We start from the raw sequence: 19,996 nt of genomic DNA, 5'->3' as shown, positions 1-19,996 counted from the left end.
GTCTCAGGTAAGCCTTGTGTCCCAGGTGAGAGGCCGCTTTGCCTTTTTTGCCTGAAATTCCCTGCATTTGGAGATTGCAAATGTTGATTCCTCTAGCTCTGATATTTCTGCCTCGTGGTTTCACTTATTTTAAAAACTTTTTCAAATACAATACTCAAGGTTCGATCTTAGAACACTTCTCCCCATCACCTTCTTTCCCTTCTCTCCAACGGGGCTTCCAATAAGCCACCAAAACTGTATATATTTTTTATTTTTGAAGATTGTATTTGGGGGATCCCTGTGTGGCTCAGCGGTTTAGCACCTGCCTTCGGCCCAGGGCGTGATCCTGGAGACCCGGGATCGAGCCCCGCATCGGGCTCTCTCCAGAGAGCCTGCTTCTCCCTCTGCCTGTTGTCTGTGTCTCTGTATCTCTCTCGCTCTCTCTCTCTCTGTCTATTCTCATGAATAAATAAATAAAACCTTTTTTTTTTTGAGATTTATTTATTTATTTATTCAGAGAGAGCGAAAGAGAGGCAGAGACACAGGCAGAGGGAGAAGCAGGCTCCATGCAGGGAGCCCGACGTGCGACTCGATTCCAGGTCGCCAGGATCACACCCCGGGCTGCGGGCGGCGATAAACCCTGCGCCACCGGGGCTGCCCTTTTTTTTTTTTTTTTTTTTTTAAATCTTAAAATCCTGAAAGATTATAGAACTACAGATAGAAACTATACCCGTGTGTGGATGTCACAGATAGGAAACTTGATTTGCTGCCTCAAGATCACTGAGAATAACTTCCTAAGCAGAGACTCACAGAGCAAGGGGGAAAGGTTTCCTGTTGTTTAGGGTCAGGCTGGATATTTAGAAAGAGGGGCCTTGTCATCGTCTGTAGAACTGGGCAGAAACCCCACATGCACCTGAAGCCAGCATTTCTACACACACTTGGGTTATATAACTGCGGTTTGTGCTCCTCCTTGCTGGAGACTTTGGTAATAAAATGAGGTAAGAGACTTTTTTGGTTACTCCACAGGTTACTGTTTGTTTCAAGTGTAGAGGGTGAGTCAGGGGTTTAGCTCAAATTGGGCTGGTCCAGGCTGTTCCTCAGGGGGATGTAGTTTTGGAATGGTGCTGAGGTCCAGAACCTTGAGGTCAAGAATTCTTGAGAGGTCTTTGGTGCAAAAACGAGTTTGTATTAAAGATGAGGACAGAACCTATCAGTAGAAAGAGCTGCAGCTGCTGCTGCTGCTGCAGGCTGCTTCTGACTGGCTCCAGTTGCCCAGGGATTGTGAGGAGCAACTGATTACACATTCTGGTGTTGGGGCAAGTGCAGAGGAAGGGAGTTCCAAATGGCTTTTCATATGCTAAAAAACACTCAACAGGATACAATGGCCCTGTTGTTGTGAAACTAAGGTTGTTTTTCCCTCTAGGAAGGTATTCACCTTAAGAAAGTTGAGGACTTCCTCCAGGAGCTTTATACTCTAACTGACTCAAGTATTTGTCAAGGGACTGCATTTTACAGGGCCCTTTAATGTCATATAGCTTTCTTTCTGCCTTCTTTTCCCACGTGGAGATCGGTCCTTACCTTTTGGTGGATAGTTTCTGTTTCCATCACAGGAGACTCTGCCCATGGGGTTTTTTGCCTCAAGTAAAAGATGTGGTGGACAGAGAGGTTAAGTAAATCTGGGGCCAAGGTTGGAGGGTACAAGCTGGTAAACACCTGAAGGTCAGGTCTTGGGGTCTACCTGGTGACACTAACTCCCTCCTTCATCAGTTGGGCCGTGATGACCTCTGCCTATGACCACTTGGTAATTGGTATTTATTGCAGAGACTGCTGACATTCAGGGATGTGGCCATAGAATTCTCTCAGGAGGAGTGGACATGCCTGAACCACGCTCAGCGGAAACTCTACAGGGATGTGATGTTAGAGAACTACGGACACCTCCTCTTCTTGGGTGAGGATCACTCCTTCCAGATTTTCCATACCACACTCAGGTTTCCTTCCTTCCTTTTTTTTTTTTTTTTTTAAATTTTTATTTATTTATGATAGTCACACAGAGAGAGAGAGAGGGGCAGAGACACAGGCAGAGGGAGAAGCAGGCTCCATGCACCGGGTGCCCGACGTCGGATTCGATCCCGGGTCTGCTGACATTCAGGGATGTGGCCATAGAATTCTCTCAGGAGGAGTGGACATGCCTGGACCACACTCAGCGGAAACTCTACAGGGATGTGATGTTAGAGAACTACGGACACCTCCTCTTCTTGGGTGAGGATCACTCCTTCCAGATTTTCCATACCACGCTCAGGTTTCCTTCCTTCCTTTGAAGACTGTCTGTCTCTTGGAAGATTCCTCTTTGAATGACTGGAATGTGGATCTGGGCAGTAAAGGGAAAAAGTAGCCCTTTATAGGCAGAGACAAAAGTCTTCAATTGCTTCCTTTCAGCTTTAATTTCCTCTTCCTTAAGGTAACATCATCACTTCTGTAGATGCGTGGGAATTTTGTACAGTGAGTGGCAGAAAATAGTACACTCCGTAAGTTAAACTCCAACTTACACCTCTTATTCTTGTGTCTAGTTCTTGGCTGTGGAGGACAATTCTGAACACTGGACATCTCTCCTGTGTGTTCTAATGGGGCAGTTGGGCAACAGCCTTCAGGAAATCATTTTCTTGAATCTACAGTGTCTTTTTCTCTTCTCTACTGAGCACAAGAGTGGATTGAAAGTTAGAACCACCAACAATACTCATCCCTTTTTTCTAATAAACAGGTCTCACTGTGTCAAAGCCAGACCTGGTCTCCTTTTTGGAGCAAAAGAAGGAGCCTTGGAGTGTGAAGAGAAAGAAGAGAGTAACCATCCATCCAGGTAAGTGGAAATGAATGAGGCAGATGACAGAGGTGCGGTCCACATGTGAAGGGGGAAGAGAGACCTTAAATTGTGTTGGGAGTAGTTCTCCTTGAATGGATACACTCTTGAGAAACCTAGTTTATATTTTTCTCCCTGTCACAGAGGGACATGTGCTATCCACCATTTTCAAGCTCTTAGCTTCTCTAAGGATTCTCCTTCAGCTCCACTGATGGTCCATCAATTCCACAGGGAGGGCCAGGAGACTCCCCTGGGAGTGGGAGGGTCTCCATCATCTCAGAGGTTCTCCATTGCTGTGACGGTCCTGGGGAAGTCTCCCTGTTTCTCAGGATCCATAGACTTAGCCCTTTGTAAGTTTTGTTTTGCCACATGTGAGAAGCATGTGAGGGTAGTGGTGGGCATACTTGGGGTTGGTGCAGAAGTCCTGGGAACACTGGAGACAGATACCACGTTTTCTGGCTTATGCATTCCAATGTTATGGAGGCTTTAATCTTGATTGTACAAAATTGACACTCAGTAATTTCATCAGATAACAAAGCACCTCCCTAAAATAATAAAATCTAATCCTTTTTTTCACTTTGAAAGTTAATTTTTTCTTTGTATGAACTGAAATTAGGATATAACAGTGTGTTCCATTCCTCAGTGGTGAAATAATATAACGTATCTGTTTGTATCCTAGAATTCTTACCTAAAATAATGTTATGGGGGAGCTAGAACATTTAGACCTTAGAACTTGAAGGCTATAATAAATTCTCAATTTTTACCTTCTTTCTTAATTCTTGCATCATTGGATGAATTTGTCTTGTATGACAGGAATTTCTTTTTATTTTGTCAAGTGTGTTTTCACTTTCTTATTAGTTATATATGAGATTCATCTGTTATTTATTAGATCAAAAGTTCTGATATGACATGGGCATGTGAGGTAGAGGGATGTCTGGGTTGCCAGTCAGTTGGTCCCAGGTCATGATCCTGGAGTCCTGGGTTCAGCCCCCTCCATTGGGCTCCCTCCTCAGTGGGGAGTCTGCTTCTTCCTGTGCCTTCCCCTGCTGTGCTCTCTCTTTCTCTCTCAAATACATGGATAAAATCTTAAAAAAAAACCAAGAAAGCAGTGAGGTATAATTCGTATAATTCCTGTATTTTGAAGAAAGCTTTCGTTCATAAATATAATTTTGCTTCAGTGACAATTAGTCATTGGGTTTTTCTTCTACTTTCCTTGGAATGTATCTGAATTTAATCCCAAATATGTATTTTATGTGTAGTGGCCTTTAGCATATTTTGCAACGTTCTTGGTGTTTATTTAGAAATGAAGATGTTGTTTATTTCCTTGGTTCTAAGGAGTGGGATGTAGCCTTAAATCCTCTGTTCAAGGAGGGATATATTAATAAAATAATACATTTGTATAATGCCTTTTTAAGTGGTTGTTCATACGATTTTCACTTACAGCCTTTAATGATTGATTTTAATGAATATTCCTTATATTGTGTCACTGAAAACCAGCCAATAATTCATGCTTTTTTTTTTTTTGATACATAGATTCAGTTTAAAATTAGTTTTATAGAATGTTTTTTTGAGAAGAATTCATCTGTTTGTTGTTGTTGTTGTTGTTTTTTGAAAGATTTTGTTTATTTATTTATTCATGAGCAATGGAGAGAGAGGCAGAGACACAGGCAGATGGAGATGCAGGCTCCATGCAGGGAGCCCAATGTGGGGATGGGAAGGATTCCGGGACTCCGGGATTATACCTTGGCCTGAAGAGAGACACTAATCCACTGAGCCACCCAGGGATCCTGTAATTAATGCATGTATTTTAATGTAGTTTTCCTAGGGCTAAATTTTGTCTTATTCTGGCTTTGTAATTCCATTACAATGTGCTTCCTTTGTCTGGGATTTTCCACTACATTAGTTAGTTGTGGGTTTGGTTTTACTTGTGTATTTAGTTACACCATGACCATTTTCTTTTCCTTTTAATTTTTCCATAAGATTTTTTATCTATTGATTTGAGAGAGAAAGAGCAAATGAGAGCATAGCACAGGGGAGGACCAGAGGGAAAGGGAGAAGGAGAGTCCGTGCTGAGCAGGGAGCCTGACCTGGGCTCAATCCCAGGCCCCTGGGATCAGGATGTGAGCTGAAAGCAGACGCAGAACCGACTGAGCCATCCAGGTGCCCCACGGATGACAGTTTTCAAGTACAGAGTTCAGAGACAGACTGAAGGATCGTGACCGTGACCTGAACCGAAATTAAGTCCGATGCCTAACATGATTCCTTCCTCTGCTTCACCTCTGTAGTCTCTTTCTTGTTTGAACACTCACCCTCTGTCTGAGCAGCCACCACAATGCATCCAGAGGGTGCTGTCGTTCCCTCTGCTTCCATGTCATGCGTGACAGAAACAAGTCCCTCAGGCAGCAGCCAAGAAGCCAGATCGCTGAACCTACAGGTCAGTCGTTTCTTTCTCTCCTGAGGAGAGGTACGAGTTTTTTCACAGGGTGGTCTTCGAGTGTCAGGGAGGGTGAGCTGCTTCTGTCGGGGGCAAGTGTCACAAACTTTCTTAGTGTCTTTGATGTGCCTCTTCTTCATCTGTACTTGCCTGGGGGTGTTGTGTTTTCCTCACTGGCTTCTGGTACACTAAAAAAAAGTAATTTGGTCCATTTTTGTTTTCATGGTAGAGCAAATCCTGGTGGTTCCGATGTCTCCAGATTCCTCTGCAGTGCTATACTGGGTATTAATTTACACATTAGCATTTTAACATATGTGCATGTGAGTTCACTAAGTGGGATGTCTTATTTTAAATCTTTGAGTTGTGGAGATGCCTGGGTGTCTGAGGGGTTGAGCTCCTGCCTTCAGCCCAGGGCATGATCCTGAGTCCCAGGATCGAGGCCCACATTTTGCTCCCTGAATGGAGCTTGCTTCTCTCTCTGCCTGTGTCTCTACCTCTCTGTGTGTGTGTGTGTGTCTTTCATGAATAAATAAGTAAATCTTAAGAAAATAGATAATAAATATTTTAATTGTGTCTTTCCATACACCGTAGGCTTGTTGGCCAAGACAGGCAAAGAAGATTCATTCCATAGTGTGATAGGGGATGATATGGAATGTGTAGACCTAAGTATTTATGCTTAATGAATGACTGGGAAGGATGGGGTCCTGGAGGGCGGGAGGGATGTGATGATGGATATAAGCATACTGGGACAGTAGCCCATAATGGAGTCTTCACTGCCAGAAGAGATCAGAGATATAAAACAATTGTTGGAGAATCCCACTTTAATTCAGTTATATTTGCAGAATGATGTGTTTGAGTGCAAGGACCCACATCCACTTTTAAACCTACAGATTTTTGAAAGGACATTTGGAAGTTTTGGAAAGTGACCTAGTCCAAAGTAAAGAAATTACTTTGAATAAAAATAATCATTCAAACCATTTCAAATATAAAGTTGAATAAATCATGCTCTGAAATATTTCTGAAAGTCAAACATTTAAAACTTAAGAAAAATTTCTAAATGCGATTGATTTGAAAATTCTTTTCACTGGATTCATTGTTCTCCCACCAGCATGTAATCCTTCCTTATTCCAAAGTCTCTAATTTTGATTAACACAGGATGGTCTTTATCCAGATATCAGTGTACAGTACTTGCCACATAATACCTAATTTGATACAAGTATTCATGTGTTCAGAACATTGGAAGATCTTCAGTGAGGTCTTTATCTTCCATAATTACAAAGGTATTTACTTTTTTTAAAAGCTGCAATTTATTTTAGACAGCACAGGCAGGTGTTGCGGGTGGGAGGGGATGCTGACAGAGAGGAAGGAGGAGACTCCCTGCAGAGCAGGGAGCCTGGTGGCAGGGCTTGATTTCAGAACCCCGTGATCATGACCCTAGCTGAAGGCAGATGCTTAACCAACTGACCCACCCCGGTGGCCATACAGAGAACCAGTATAAAAGTAATAAAGGTGGGAAAGTCTAATAAAGCTCAAATCTCATTGTATATCCTGTACCCTCACTGGAGAAAGGACTTCCAAATGTAGCAACTAGAGCAACGCTTTTAAGTTGTGTTCAGCACTCAATAGCAGAGATTTTACAATAAGAAGAAACCTTCCTAATGTCTAAAATGCGGCAAAATCTTTAACTAATACCCAAAACTTAACAGCCTAACGTAGACAAATGTACAATAAAATTTGACAAAAACTTTATGTGAAACTGCAAACTTTGTGAACAGAGAGGTACAATGTGGAGAGATGTGCATAGTGGAGCAGAGGGTGCATAGTGAGGGGAAGCCCTTAAATGTAAAGAATGTTCAGGGGGTCCCTGGGTGGCGCAGCGGTATGGCGCCTGCCTTTGGCCCAGGGTGCGATCCTGGAGACCTGGGATCGAATCCCACGTCGGGCTCTCGGTGCATGGAGCCTGCTTGTTCCTCTTCCTGTGTCTCTGCCTCTCTCTCTCTCTCTCTCTCTGTGACTATCATAAATAAATAAATAAATCTTTAAAAAAAAAAAAAAAGAATGTTCAAGGCATTTAATTCATAACCAGAACTATTCAACATGAGATAATGCATCCTGTGGAATAACTTAGAGTTGTTAAGAATAGTGTCCACATCTGTGCCTGGAACTGCACTCTTCTTGAACATCAGTAAGATAACAAAGCATACTGGGCAGAAACCATAGAAAAATGGGATCCCTGGGTGGCTGAGCAGTTTAGGGCCTGCCTTTGACCCAGGACATGATCCTGGAGTCCTGGGATCGAGTTTCACATCAGGCTCCCTGAAGGGAGGCTGCTTTTCCCTCTGCCTGTGCATCTACCTCTCTCTGTGTATCTCTCATGAATAAATAAATAAAATCTTTAAAAAAATGTAAAATTGATGCAAGACCTTTGGTTTTACTACATACTTGAGAAAAGAAACATCTTTATAAAGGATAAAAACATTAAGGACATAAATAATTGGTAAGTTGTGAGATGGAAAGGAAATCTAACATCAGAGTTCACAGAAGAAAGCAGTAAGTCAATATCCCTTTTCAGGCATGATCTGTAATCAAAGTATTATAGAGAAAAATCCAAAGTTAAAACACACAGATCACTCAAATCGCAGCCTTGGACAATGCAAGTGTTAGGGGCACCACCTCTTTACAATTGAAAACCTGTGTGGGTCAGCCCCAGTGGGGCAGCAGTTTAAGCTCTGCCTGCAGGCCAGGGTGTGATCCTGGAGACCCTGGATCGAGTCCCATGTCAGGCTCTCTGCATGGAGCCTGCTTCTCCCTCTGCCTGTGTCTCTGCATCTCTATAAATAAATAAATAAATAGATAGATTAATAAATAAATAAATCTTTAAAAAAAGAAAAGAAAATCTTGTGTATCTTTTGAGTGCCCCAAAATGAAAACCATACCTGTTTTCTAATGGAAATACTTGTTGTTGACCTCAGAAGCCTCACCTGGAACATAAACAGTCAATCATCGCAATTTTGGTATGTTACCTGTATTATATATGGTATTTTTTATAATAATGTTAGCTTCAGAATAGAAAATATTAAGTGAAACCACATTACAGTACTGTCCTGTTTTCATATATATATATATATATATATATATATATATATATATATGGACCTCCACTGTTGAAACCCATGATACTCAGCGGTCATCTGTATCTGTTAATATCCCTGTCCGGATGGAGGAGGAGATGGTTGTCTGAAGAGAGATTATTTTCGGTGTGTCTCGTTTTCTTTTGACCATATTTGACATTTTTTGCATGGCAGATGTTAATTTTACTCTGAAATCATCTCATCCCAAGGCATTACCATTTGTGAACATGTACAATGATTTGGTTGCTGCTGTCTCACAGACATGCAGGGCTCTGGTATGAGGGGACTTCATTCCTACTTACTTTAACATGGAAGACTAAGGACATTATAATGTACAATTAATGAAGAAAGTCCACATGGAGATGCTGGTTGTGTCTGACTTGTAAGCGTGATAGAAGTCCCAATGAAGTAAGTGTCCAGGGCACCTTTCCTTGCATTAAAGTACTACAGAGAAACACTGAATTTTAAATATTTTTTTCCATTTGCATTTTAAGGAGAAAACAGTGGTACTTTATTAAAAGCTGAATGTATCTTCAGGATAGCAATTGATCCAAGTCAAGAATATTAGTTATGCAGTTGACATAATGAGATTTTCACAGGTCCCGGAGGGAGGTATAACTAACTCTTCCATAACCTGTATTTTATTAAAGATTCTATTTACTTATTCATGAAAGACACAGAGAGGCAGAGACACAGGCAAAGGGAGAAGGAGGCTGCATGCCAGGATCATGTCCTGAGCCGGAGGCAAACGCCCAACCGCTGAGCCACCCAGGTGCTTCCCATAACCTGTATTAATGTCTTTTATGAATTTCATAACTAACTTGAAAAAATATTTATATAAGTTCCAATTCACTTTCATCTGAATTCCATTCATTGTACAATGTGAACAGAGTGTATTTGGGGAGATCTCAGGAAGCTCAAGGAGAGCATGGAGAGAAGGCAGAGACAGAACTGCAGGAAGCCGCGAAAGACTGTTAGAGTCAAATTCATTTATGAATAAAGATTTGTGTTATTCACATCGTATGTGTGTGTGTGTGTCTGTCACAATATTGACATGACTGTAAGCATAGACTTTTTTTTTTTTTTCAAAAAAAGGTTTTATTTATTCATTTATTTGAGAGAGTGACAGAGAGTGAGGGAGCATGAACAGTGAGGAGAGGGAGAAGCAGACTCCTCACTGAGCAGAGAGCCCAAGGTGAGGCTCCATCCTAGGACTCTGGGACCATGACCTGAGCCCAAGGCAGACCCTTAAGTGACTGAGCCCCCCAGGAACCCCACATAGAGCATTTCTAGGAATGACTTACCTGTGGATAACTCAGGGATGAGCTGTGACTTCGTTCCTGCAGAGGTTGTCCAATTTAGCCCATATCAGAATCACCAGGAGCACTTGTAAATCTTAGATTGCTGTGTCTATCTCCACATTGCCATGTTAGGACTTCTGGGGTGCACTCCCCAAATTTCCTTTCTTACACTTTTTCAGGGACCTGTCCAGGGAACCCACTGTGAAAACCAATGACTAGAAGCAGATGTCTATAAGATCCCAGATTCCTCCAGGGATCCCCTTGAGGCCAGACCTATGTGGGCACCCAAGAATCAGCTTGACATTTGGGGAATGCTGGGTGCCCACCATGGGCTCTCTCTCTCATGGTGGAACAATTGTAGTTCCAGCTGGCCCCTCCTGGTGGAGCACTGTGCTGGCCCCAGGGAAGGTGCATTGTGGTCAGACTGAAATTGTTCCTCTTGCCCTTCTAATGTCCCCCTTGTCTCTGTGGTCCAAGGGGTGCTTCAGTCTCACTCTTGAGTACTGAGAGTTGCCTAGTGATGTCTATCTCAGAAGTACTGAGGTGGAACTACCTGCTTCACCATGTTGATGATGTCATCCCTCTGTGATAAGTATTTTTTTTTTAATGTCTCCTGAGCTAAAATAAATGTTTCCCTATATACATGGATGTATATCTGTGTATGTTTATATGTGTGTATAAATATGCACACAAATATAGATTATGCTTATTCTCCATGAAATAGATTATTGAAATCCTGTACATCTAGATCTTGAAAAATAAAACTACTAATAGTGACCAAGTCCTTTGGCGTTAAAGGTTATTCAATAGGATTTTTATTTTGCCATGCCACTTGTTTGGTTGGTTATCACTGCACACGTTTTGTTCCGTTTTCTTTTTTTCAATTTCACCCTCATGTTTTAGTTCTATCTCCAGAAAATTCCAGTGGAATATATTTGAGCAATGCTTAGTGTCACCAGGAACATTTGGTTTATTTGTGTTTAATATCTTAATGAAAAAAAAATCTTAATGAAGATATTGGGGTTTGGCTATACTACATTTTTTGTCTTTCCTAATATGCTCCCTGTTTTTTTATTCCTTTCTTGTGTTCGTATAGGCATTTTAAGAAAATAATTGTACATTTTCTTCTTTTTTTTTTCTGTAAACTATGTATATCAGTACCATATTGCTTGAGCTAGAAACTAAAGCATTCTTTGAAAATCTCGTCCTTCCTACATTTTATTTCACCTTGTCAATATATCTACTTTATGACACTTCTCCTTTACATCTAGTTTTTTTTGGAGGTTATTAGAATTTTTAAATTTTAAACTTCATTTTTATTTATTTTTAATATTAGCAAGTGAACATTTTTAGGTCCCCATTTCTGAGCAATTTCTGCCCCTAACACAAGGCTCAAACTCCCAAATCAAGAGTTGCATGTTCCACAACTGAGCCAGAGAATTTCCCATGTCGAATATTTTTTTGAAGTAAAGTCACATATATAGAACATATGTTAACAGCTCAATTGAATTTCACAAACTAAGCACGTCTCTATAAACTGTTGAGGTCGGGATCCCTGGGTGGCGCAGCGGTTTGGCGCCTACCTTTGGCCCAGGGCGCGATCCTGGAGACCCGGGATCGGGTCCCACAATGGGCTCCCGGTGCATGGAGCCTGCTTCTCCCTCTGCCTGTGTCTCTGCCTCTCTCTCTCTCTCTCTGTGACTATCATAAATAAGTAAAAAAAATTTTTTTTTAATATTAAAAAAAATAAATAAACTGTTGAGGTCAAGAAACAATATTATTTGACCTCAAAAAAAATATTACTTGACCTCTGCAATTCCTTTTATTTCCTTGGTACCTTTCCACAAGGCTCAGCACTCTTAACACGGAAAGCCATAGATCGCTGTCCTCATTTTTGTACTTTATATAAATGAAATCAGGCAGTGGGAACTCTTGTATTTGGCTTTTTTTCTATCTATGCTTGTGAATTGATCTGTATTCCTTCATGTTATTGTGCATCATTCTTTAGAATGGATCCATCTGACTCCGTTGTGTGAATATCAGTTGATTACATCATTTTATGGCTAATGGAGGGGAATGATTTTCAGTGCAGGACTGTCATGATAGTACTGGCATGTAAAATCTATAACTTATCTTTTAGTGGAACGTGCACACATATCTGCTGGTTATATAGATGAGATCAAATTGTTGGTAAATATGTTTAATCATACTCAGCTTTAATACCAAATACTACTAAATACTTAAGATTTTATTTATTTATTCATGAAGACATACAGAGAGGGGCAGAGATACAGGTAGAGAGAGAAGCAGGTTTCCCCCGGGGAGCCTGAAGCAGGACTTGATCCCAGGACCCCAGAATCACAACCTGAGCCAAAGGCAGAACCTAGCGTCCCCATCCACACACTCTCTAAAACTTAGTAGTTTATGTCATTTTCTCTATCTCTCTTTTTTTAAGATTTTATTTATTTATTCATGAGAGACAGAGAGAGAGAGAGAGAGAGAGAGAGAGAGGCAGAGACACTGGCAGAAGCAGGAGCAGGCTCCATGAAGGGAACCCAATGCAGGTCTGTATCTCCCAACCCTGGGATCATGCCAGGAGCGAAAGGCAGGCACTCAACCGCTGAGCCATCCAGGCGTCCCCCAAGTGGTCATTTTATCAGCTTTTTTGTTATTGTTACTATGGAGTTGGGCATTAACCTTTTGATAATCTCTTTTTAAAGGATCTGCTGGTTTATTTTGCCTATTTCTTCTGTTTTGGCACTTTTTTCTTCAGGCGTTTTATATATATATATATATATGTATATATATATATATATATATATATCCTTTTTTCCTTCTCTCTATTTCTCTCTCTTGAGCTTATGATGCAGAGAAGTTCTTAATGTAAACCAATTTTTCATTTCAACCTTTATGGCTGGTGGTTTTTATCATTTTTTAAATTTTCTAAAAAATAAATAAATAAATCAATAAATCAATAAATCAATCAATAAATAAATTTTCTCATATACTAAGACCACAGAGATAGACCCTTTGTGTTTTTCTAAAAACATCATAATGATCTATATAATATCAATCAGAAATGTATTAAGAGTCATTGTTCTCTTGTTTGTGTAGTGACTGAGGTTTTCTGATTTTTCCTATTTTCTCAACATGGCTAACAAATTGAAGTGTATTCTGAAAGTGCTACCTTGTGGTTTCTTTTCATGTGCTGAAATTAGTCATTTCTTCACATGAATTAATAGCACCACAGTCTTGGAGCGCACTTCCACTCTACTCTTTCTCCATGTTTTCCGGGCATCCCGGACATTTAGGAATCTCAGAGAACCACACAACCAATGTCAGGTTGGATGTCAAAGCCTTCAGTGCGCCTCTCTATTCTGATGAATAATTATTCCTATATCCCAAAGCAGAATGGCTTCTAGAGGCTTGACAATAGCAATAATTTACTGTTGTTTTTTTTTAATTTACTTGTTATAGATTGTAGCTGGAATTTTCGCAAACCAAAGCCGTTTTACCATTCTCTCTCTCCTTTCTTCACTGGAGGTAGGTTAAGTTCTACAGATTTTATTGTCTAATACAAAGTTTCTGCTTTTTATTTGTTTGTTCATTTGTTTTTTATCCTGCACCTATAAGTGAAATCATATGTTATTTGCTTTTATTTGCCTGACTTATCAGCACAGTACTTTCTAGGTCTATTTACATTGTCCAGCACAATACCTCCTCCGTCTCTTTTCAATGTCATCAATGGCTAGAAACCGCAAAAATGGCAGAAACAGACCCACTCCAAAAACAAAACAGAACTGCTGCTTTCTGGAGTCGAATGGAGAGGGATGATGGGCCAACTGGGTAAAGGGGAATGGAAGGTATAGGCTTTCAGTTATAGAATCGATACATCATGAGGCTAAAAGATATAGCAGAGGGGATATGGTCAGTGGTATTGGAATCTGGTTCTATGGTGCTAGGTACTCTCTACACTTGCATGGAAAAACATTTAAGTTGCAAATGGATGTCAAAAGAAAGCCAGAGTAGCAACACGTATATCAAACAAACTAGACTATTTTGTTCTTGTACGATGTTTATCCTGCTTTGGTACCAGGGTAATGCTGGGCCTCATAGGATGATGTTGAATATGTTCTGTCCATTCCACTATTTGTAAGATTTTGATGGATTGTCATTAATTATTATTTTAATGTTCGGTAGAACTGACCAGCGAAGGTATGTGGTCCTGGGCTTTTCTGTGTCTGGAATTTTTTCATTCTACATTCAACTTTCATTCTTGGTATTGGTCTGTGAAGATCTGCTTGTTGGGTTTAAGATATATATTTCAATCTTGGTAGTTTTATATATATAGGGGAATTCTCTGGGATTTTTCGAAGTTACCTGATTTGTTACTATATAATTGTTCATGGCGATCTGTTATCACACTATGTATTTCTATAGTTATCTGTTGTGTTTTCTGTCCCATTTCTTGTTTTAATTTTTGAGACTTCTCTCCTTTTTTCTTAGTTAATGTAGTTAAAATTTTGATTATTTTTTGGAAAATCTGGGCATTCATGTCAGTGTTATGTTACTGTTTCTTATGGTCTCTATCTCTGATTTTTCTTTGTTAGCTTCTTTCTCTACTTGATCACAGCTAAATTTCTTCTTTTTCAAGTTCCTTGTCTTGTAACATTCAGAATAAAATAAAAGTGTGTAGGTGGCTCAGTCGGTTACACATCTGACTCTTAATCTCAGCTTAGGTCTCCATCTCAGGGTCTTGGGTTCAGGACCCAGTTAGCCAGTTAGGCTTCATGTTAGGTATGGAACCTACTATAATAAAGAAATGAATAAATAAAAAGGTTGAAACTGCAAATTAATTCAGGCATTTATATTATTAAAAAAATTGACAATGCAATGTGTCGTAGAAAATATTACTAGAAATAAACAATACCAGTGATAACAAACAAAACAACAAAAAAATAAGGATTCTCTGGGGCTTTTTATGGATGTCATCTGTAACAAGATAAACTTGCATTTTCTTTTGCCATTTGGATTTATGTTTCCCATTTATGTTTTTTTTTTCTTTGTTTATTTTCCCATTCAAACTAGAATATCCAGTACTGTGTTGAATAGAAGTGAAATCCCTTTGTTATGATCATACAGAAGAAGCTTACAGTTTTTTTTTTTTTTTTTTTTTTTACTATTGAATGTGTTAGATTTCAGGTTTTCATACCTATATGGCCTTTTTTAAGTTAAGGTGGTTTGCTTCTATTCCTGCTTTCTTGAGTGTTTTTAATAGTGAAACATTGTCCAATATGCTCTTATTCTTGTTCTGCAGCAATATGATTGCCATTTTTGATCTTCATTCTGTTAATGTGGAGCCTTTAACTTATAGTTTTCCATATGTCAAAGAACCCTTGAATTCCAGGAAGAATTGCCTTTAGTTGTGCTGTAAAACATGCTTTTGCTTCAGTGCTAGTTTGTTTTTTTTATTGTGGACTTTGTATAACTGTGTCTCACGGGTAGTAGTTTGTAATCTTCTTTACTTGTACAGTCTTCCTTCACCTTTGACAACCTGGTAACACTGGAATCACAGAGACTATTTTGATAATTTCCCTTCACCCCTGAAAATATTGGAAGAGATTTGAAATACTTTTCCATGGGACTCCTGGGTGGCTCAGCGGTTGCGCGTCTGCCTTTGGCTCAAGTCGTGAACTCAGAGTCTCTGGATCGAGTCCCACATCAGGCTTTGTGCATGGAGCCTGCTTCTCCCTCTGCCTCTGTGTGTGTGTGTCTCTCATGAATAAGTGAATAAAATCTTTAAAGAAAGAAAAAAGAAGTACTTTTACATTAAATCTCTGAATTATCCAGTGAATTCATTTGGAATAAAACTTTTCTTTCTTGGGAAGTTTTTGTTTGTTTGTTTTTTAAGATTTTATTTATTTTTTCATAGGTCAGAGAGAGAGAGAGGCAGAGACACAGGCAGAGGGAGAAACAGGCTCCATGCAGAGAGCTTGACATGGGACTCAATCCAGGGTCTCCAGGATTGCACAGTGGGCTGCAGCCGGTGCTAAACCCCTCTGCCACCGGGGCTGCCCCTGCGCCACCCGGGCTGCCCTGTTGGGAAGTTTTAAATTACTTTTTCAATCTACTTAGAAGTTATAGATCAATTGTGACTTTTTAAATATTTCTTCAGGAAATATTTATTGGAATCCTGAAATCTAGGTAGCTTACAACTTTTCTGAAATTTATACACATTTTTGGTATCTCTTTCTTTGCATATAGTTACCCATTGTCACTTTTTATTATTTGTGTTTTTATGGTATCAGTTAATACTGTCTGCTGTCACTTCACTTCTGATTTTAATTGGCCTTTTTTTTTCATTCTTACTTGATTTTGTTAAAAGTCTGTCAATTTTGTTCATCTTTCCTGAAAACCAACTCTTCCTGTTGTTGATAATTTCCCTTTTTTTTTTTTTTTTTTTTTTAGCTTTTATTTATTCATCAGAGGCAGACAAAGAGAGAGAGAGAGAGGCAGAGACACAGGCCAAGGGAGAAGCAGGCTGCATTCCATTCAGGGAGCTGGACTTGGGACTTGATCTGGGTCCTGGACCACACCCTGGGCTGAAGGCAGCACCAAACCACTGAGCCACGGGGGTGCCCGATATTTTCCTATTTTTGCTGTTTCCTGTTTTGTCCTTTTCTTTTAAACTTTAAATTTCCTCCGTGTTGCAAACTTTGCACTCGCGGTACTTTTGTGATTTTTTGAGATATAAGAGTGATTTGTACTATAGCATGACAATACTACAGCTATCTATTAGGCTATGTGGTCAGTACTTTCTGTGTAAGTTTATGTGTCCATTGAGGAACAAAGTCCTGATGATTACTTCCGAGCCATCTTGCTGATGTTCTCTGACTGATTTTCAGGTTATCTAGTACTGGTTGTCAGCATATTCATCTGAGAGTAGTGAGTGGAATAATTTTACATTTCTCTTTCTTGATATCTTTCAGCCATATCTTCTTGTGACACCCAGAGCTTGCTGTCAAAGCCAAGCATGGAAGCTTCTTTGCAAAGATTGTCAGTGGGTAGATTAAAAAATAATGCCATTGAGAATTTACACTTCATGACAGACTGGGATAATGATGGAGAGAGTGAAGTTCATGAAAGGCATCATGAAGGACACAACAAAACTGAGACATCTGCCCATCATAAGAATCTCCCTGCCCAAAATGGTCAAGGATATAAAACATTTTCAGTAACCTCCCTTTTTAAGTCAGCTACTTCCACAAAGCAGTGCGTTTCTGAAAACAAAAGCTCAAATCAAATGTTCAAACTTACATATTTAGGGAACGATGACAGTTTGGAAAATCTGGGAAGTTACCTAGTCCATGCTGAAAATAATTATTTGAACCCTTGTGAAAAAAGAATTGGATTGACTATTCAGTCGAATATTTCTAAAAATCAGAGATTTGAAAATGACGATGAAAGTGCTAACCAGGATCCATTTGAGAGGTGTTTCACTAAGGAGTCGACCCTACAAAATTACCAGAGACTGTTCAATGGAGACAGAGTTGCTCAATGCAGGGAATCTGAGAAAACATTTAACCAGGGCTCCAATGTTAGTCGATGTGTGAGGACTCAGCTTCTAGGGAACCATGATGAGGGTAGTAAATGTGGGGAAGTCTTTGATCAAAACTCTAACCTTAGTACACAGGGTAGTGTGGATACAGGAGAGAAACCTAAAAATGAATGTGAGAATGCTCTTAACCAGTCCTTCAATGTTGATGATCAACAGAGAATTCAAGTGGGAAAAAACTCATTCAGGTGTAATAAACCTGGGAACATGTTTTGCCAAGCACCAAGGCTAAGTATACATAAGACAGTTCATAGTGGAAAGAAAAGTGACATTTCTAAGAAACGTGGGAAAGATTTTGACTTGAACTCAATACTACCTCAATGTCACGGAATACGTACTGGGGAGAAACTGTACAAATGTGAAGAATGTGGTGAAACCTTTAAGGTCTCCTTATCCCTAAATAGACATAGGCGAATGCATACTGTAGACAAAGTTTACAAATGTGATGAATGTGGCAAGGCCTTTACACAGCACTCAAGCCTTACTCAACATCACATAATTCATACTGGCAAGAAACCACACAAATGTGATGAATGTGGCAAGGCCTTTTACACTCATTCAGGTCTTATTCAACATCACAGAATTCATACTAGAGAGAAACTGCACAAATGTAAAGAATGTGGCAGGGCCTTTACACAGCCCTGGTACCTTATTCAACATCAAAGAATTCATACTGGCAAGAAACCTCTCAAATGTGAGGAATGTGACAAGACCTTTAGTAGTCATTCATCGCTTTCTAAACATCACAGAATTCACACTGGAGAGAAACCTTACAAATGTAAAGAATGTGGCAAGACCTTTAGACATGGCTCTTCCCTTAATCAGCATCATAGAGTTCACACAGGAGAGAAACCTTACAAATGTAAAGAATGTGGCAAAGCCTTTAAGCAGCACTCACACCTTTCTACACATCATAGAATTCATATTACAGGAGAATGTTACAAATGTAAAGAATGTGGCAGGGCCTTTAGACAGCCCTGGAGCCTTCTTCAACATCACAGAATTCATACTGGCAAGAAACCTCACAAATGTGAGGAATGTGACAAGACCTTTAGTACTCAATCAAATCTTACTCAACATTTCAGAATTCACACTGGAGAGAAACCTTACAAATGTAAAGAATGTGGCAAGGCCTTTCGCTCTCATTCAAGTTCTGTTCAACATCACAGAATTCATACTGGAGAGAAACCTTACAAATGTAAAGAATGTGGCAGGGCCTTCACACAGCGCTGGAACCTTATTCAACATCACAGAATTCATACTGGCAAAAAACCTCACAAATGTGAAGAATGTAACAAGACCTTTCGTAGTCATTCATCTCTTACTCAACATCACAGAATTCACACTGGACAGAAACCTTTCAAATGTGAGGAATGTGGCAAGGCCTTTAACCATCACTCAAGTCTTCCTCGACATTATAGAATTCATACTGGAGAGAAACCTTACCAGTGTGAAGAATGTGGTCGAGCCTTTACCCAGCACCCACACCTTACTAGTCATCACAGAATTCACACTAAAGAAAAACCTTAACAAATGTAAAGAATGTGGTGAGGCCTTTAATCTCTATTCAGCCTTTACTCATTATCAAAGAAGTCCCACTAGAGCAAGGCTTCAAAGTTTTAGGATTGTGAGAGAATGTTTAAGTTATTTTCAACAACAAGAAACTTGACTTGAATGGAAAATGATCAATATTCTTTTCTTTTAGAGCAATTTGTCTCTACTTTAATTTTTTTTTTTTTTTTTTTTTTTGTTTGTGATTGTCATACAGAGAGAGAGAGAGGCAGAGACACAGGCAGAGGGAGAAGCAGGCTCCATGCACCGGGAGCCCGATGTGGGACCCGATCCCGGGTCTCCAGGATCGCGCCCTGGGCCAAAGGCAGGCGCCAAACCGCTGCACCACCCAGGGATCCCTTGTCTCTACTTTAAGACAGATTGTCCTACATCTAAAACTTTATACAACAAAATTATATAAAATATTCCTTGATTTTGCAATGATAAATGAAAAACTTAAACATTCTCCAATGTAACTGTGGAGGCCGAGAAAATTAGGCCATTCCACCTTAACTTCAGCATTAGCACATGTACAGCCATCTCTGGCCCCTGTGAATAAGAGCTGAACTTTACCTTACTTCAGTTACAGGAAAAAACAGCTTACAGATTAACGCCCTAGAAAGTTCCATATCAGAATGAGAACAGAGCTTAATGCCCTAGAAAGCCTCATATTAGAATGTAAACAGAACTTGAGAAATTCCTCCATCCCTTCTGGAGGTCGCCTAGACCAGCCCATAAAACTGAGCTGGAACACACCTTGGGGTCCAAGTCCCTGCTCTGCTGTTTCGGGTAAACTTGGACCCAAGCTCAAACTTGTAAATAAACTCTCATGTGTTTGCATCAGTTTCGGCTCCTTGGTGGTTTCTCAGATTCGTAATCTAGGGCACAACACTAACAAGGAATGGAAGGACTTTTATGTTCTTTTATTGTTGTTGTCAAACTGTAAGAGCAAAATAACTCATGGAATGTAACAATAAGAGCTGAATAATCACAGCATTAATGGAAAAGAGTAGTTTCACGAACCACTTTTTCCCCTCATTCTATCTCCTCTTGATGTTGATCAAACTGTACCATTGACCATTTAGTTTTGTTTTGTCTTTTAAAAGCCATATGCTTGTGCAGAGACAAAGT

At 39.8% G+C, this 19,996-nt stretch overlaps 1 protein-coding gene across 1 annotated transcript; it reads left to right on the top strand.

The window, feature by feature from the left end:
* Positions 1 to 2,028: 2,028 nt before the first annotated feature.
* On the top strand, positions 2,029 to 18,918 carry LOC140598978 (uncharacterized). Its single transcript, XM_072757683.1, has 3 exons — positions 2,029 to 2,238; positions 2,738 to 2,833; positions 16,689 to 18,918. The coding sequence occupies exons 1-3, from the start codon at positions 2,205 to 2,207 to the stop codon at positions 18,842 to 18,844; spliced, it is 2,286 nt and encodes a 761-aa protein (XP_072613784.1). The 5' UTR covers positions 2,029 to 2,204; the 3' UTR covers positions 18,845 to 18,918.
* Positions 18,919 to 19,996: the final 1,078 nt, after the last annotated feature.

The sequence above is a fragment of the Vulpes vulpes genome, chromosome 1 (genome assembly GCF_048418805.1).
Source record: "Vulpes vulpes isolate BD-2025 chromosome 1, VulVul3, whole genome shotgun sequence".
Taxonomy (NCBI): Eukaryota; Metazoa; Chordata; class Mammalia; order Carnivora; family Canidae; genus Vulpes; species Vulpes vulpes.
Note: the sequence above shows the minus strand (reverse complement) of the source record. Positions and strands in the feature narration are given on the sequence as shown.

Excerpts from the sequence above, each read along its gene's own strand:
- LOC140598978 (XM_072757683.1), top strand. The coding sequence starts at position 2,205 with ATGTTAGAGAACTACGGACACCTCCTCTTCTTGG. Across the intron at positions 2,239-2,737 it reads CGGACACCTCCTCTTCTTGG|GTCTCACTGTGTCAAAGCCA; the intron begins GTGAGGATCACT and ends TCTAATAAACAG. Across the intron at positions 2,834-16,688 it reads GAGAGTAACCATCCATCCAG|CCATATCTTCTTGTGACACC; the intron begins GTAAGTGGAAAT and ends GATATCTTTCAG.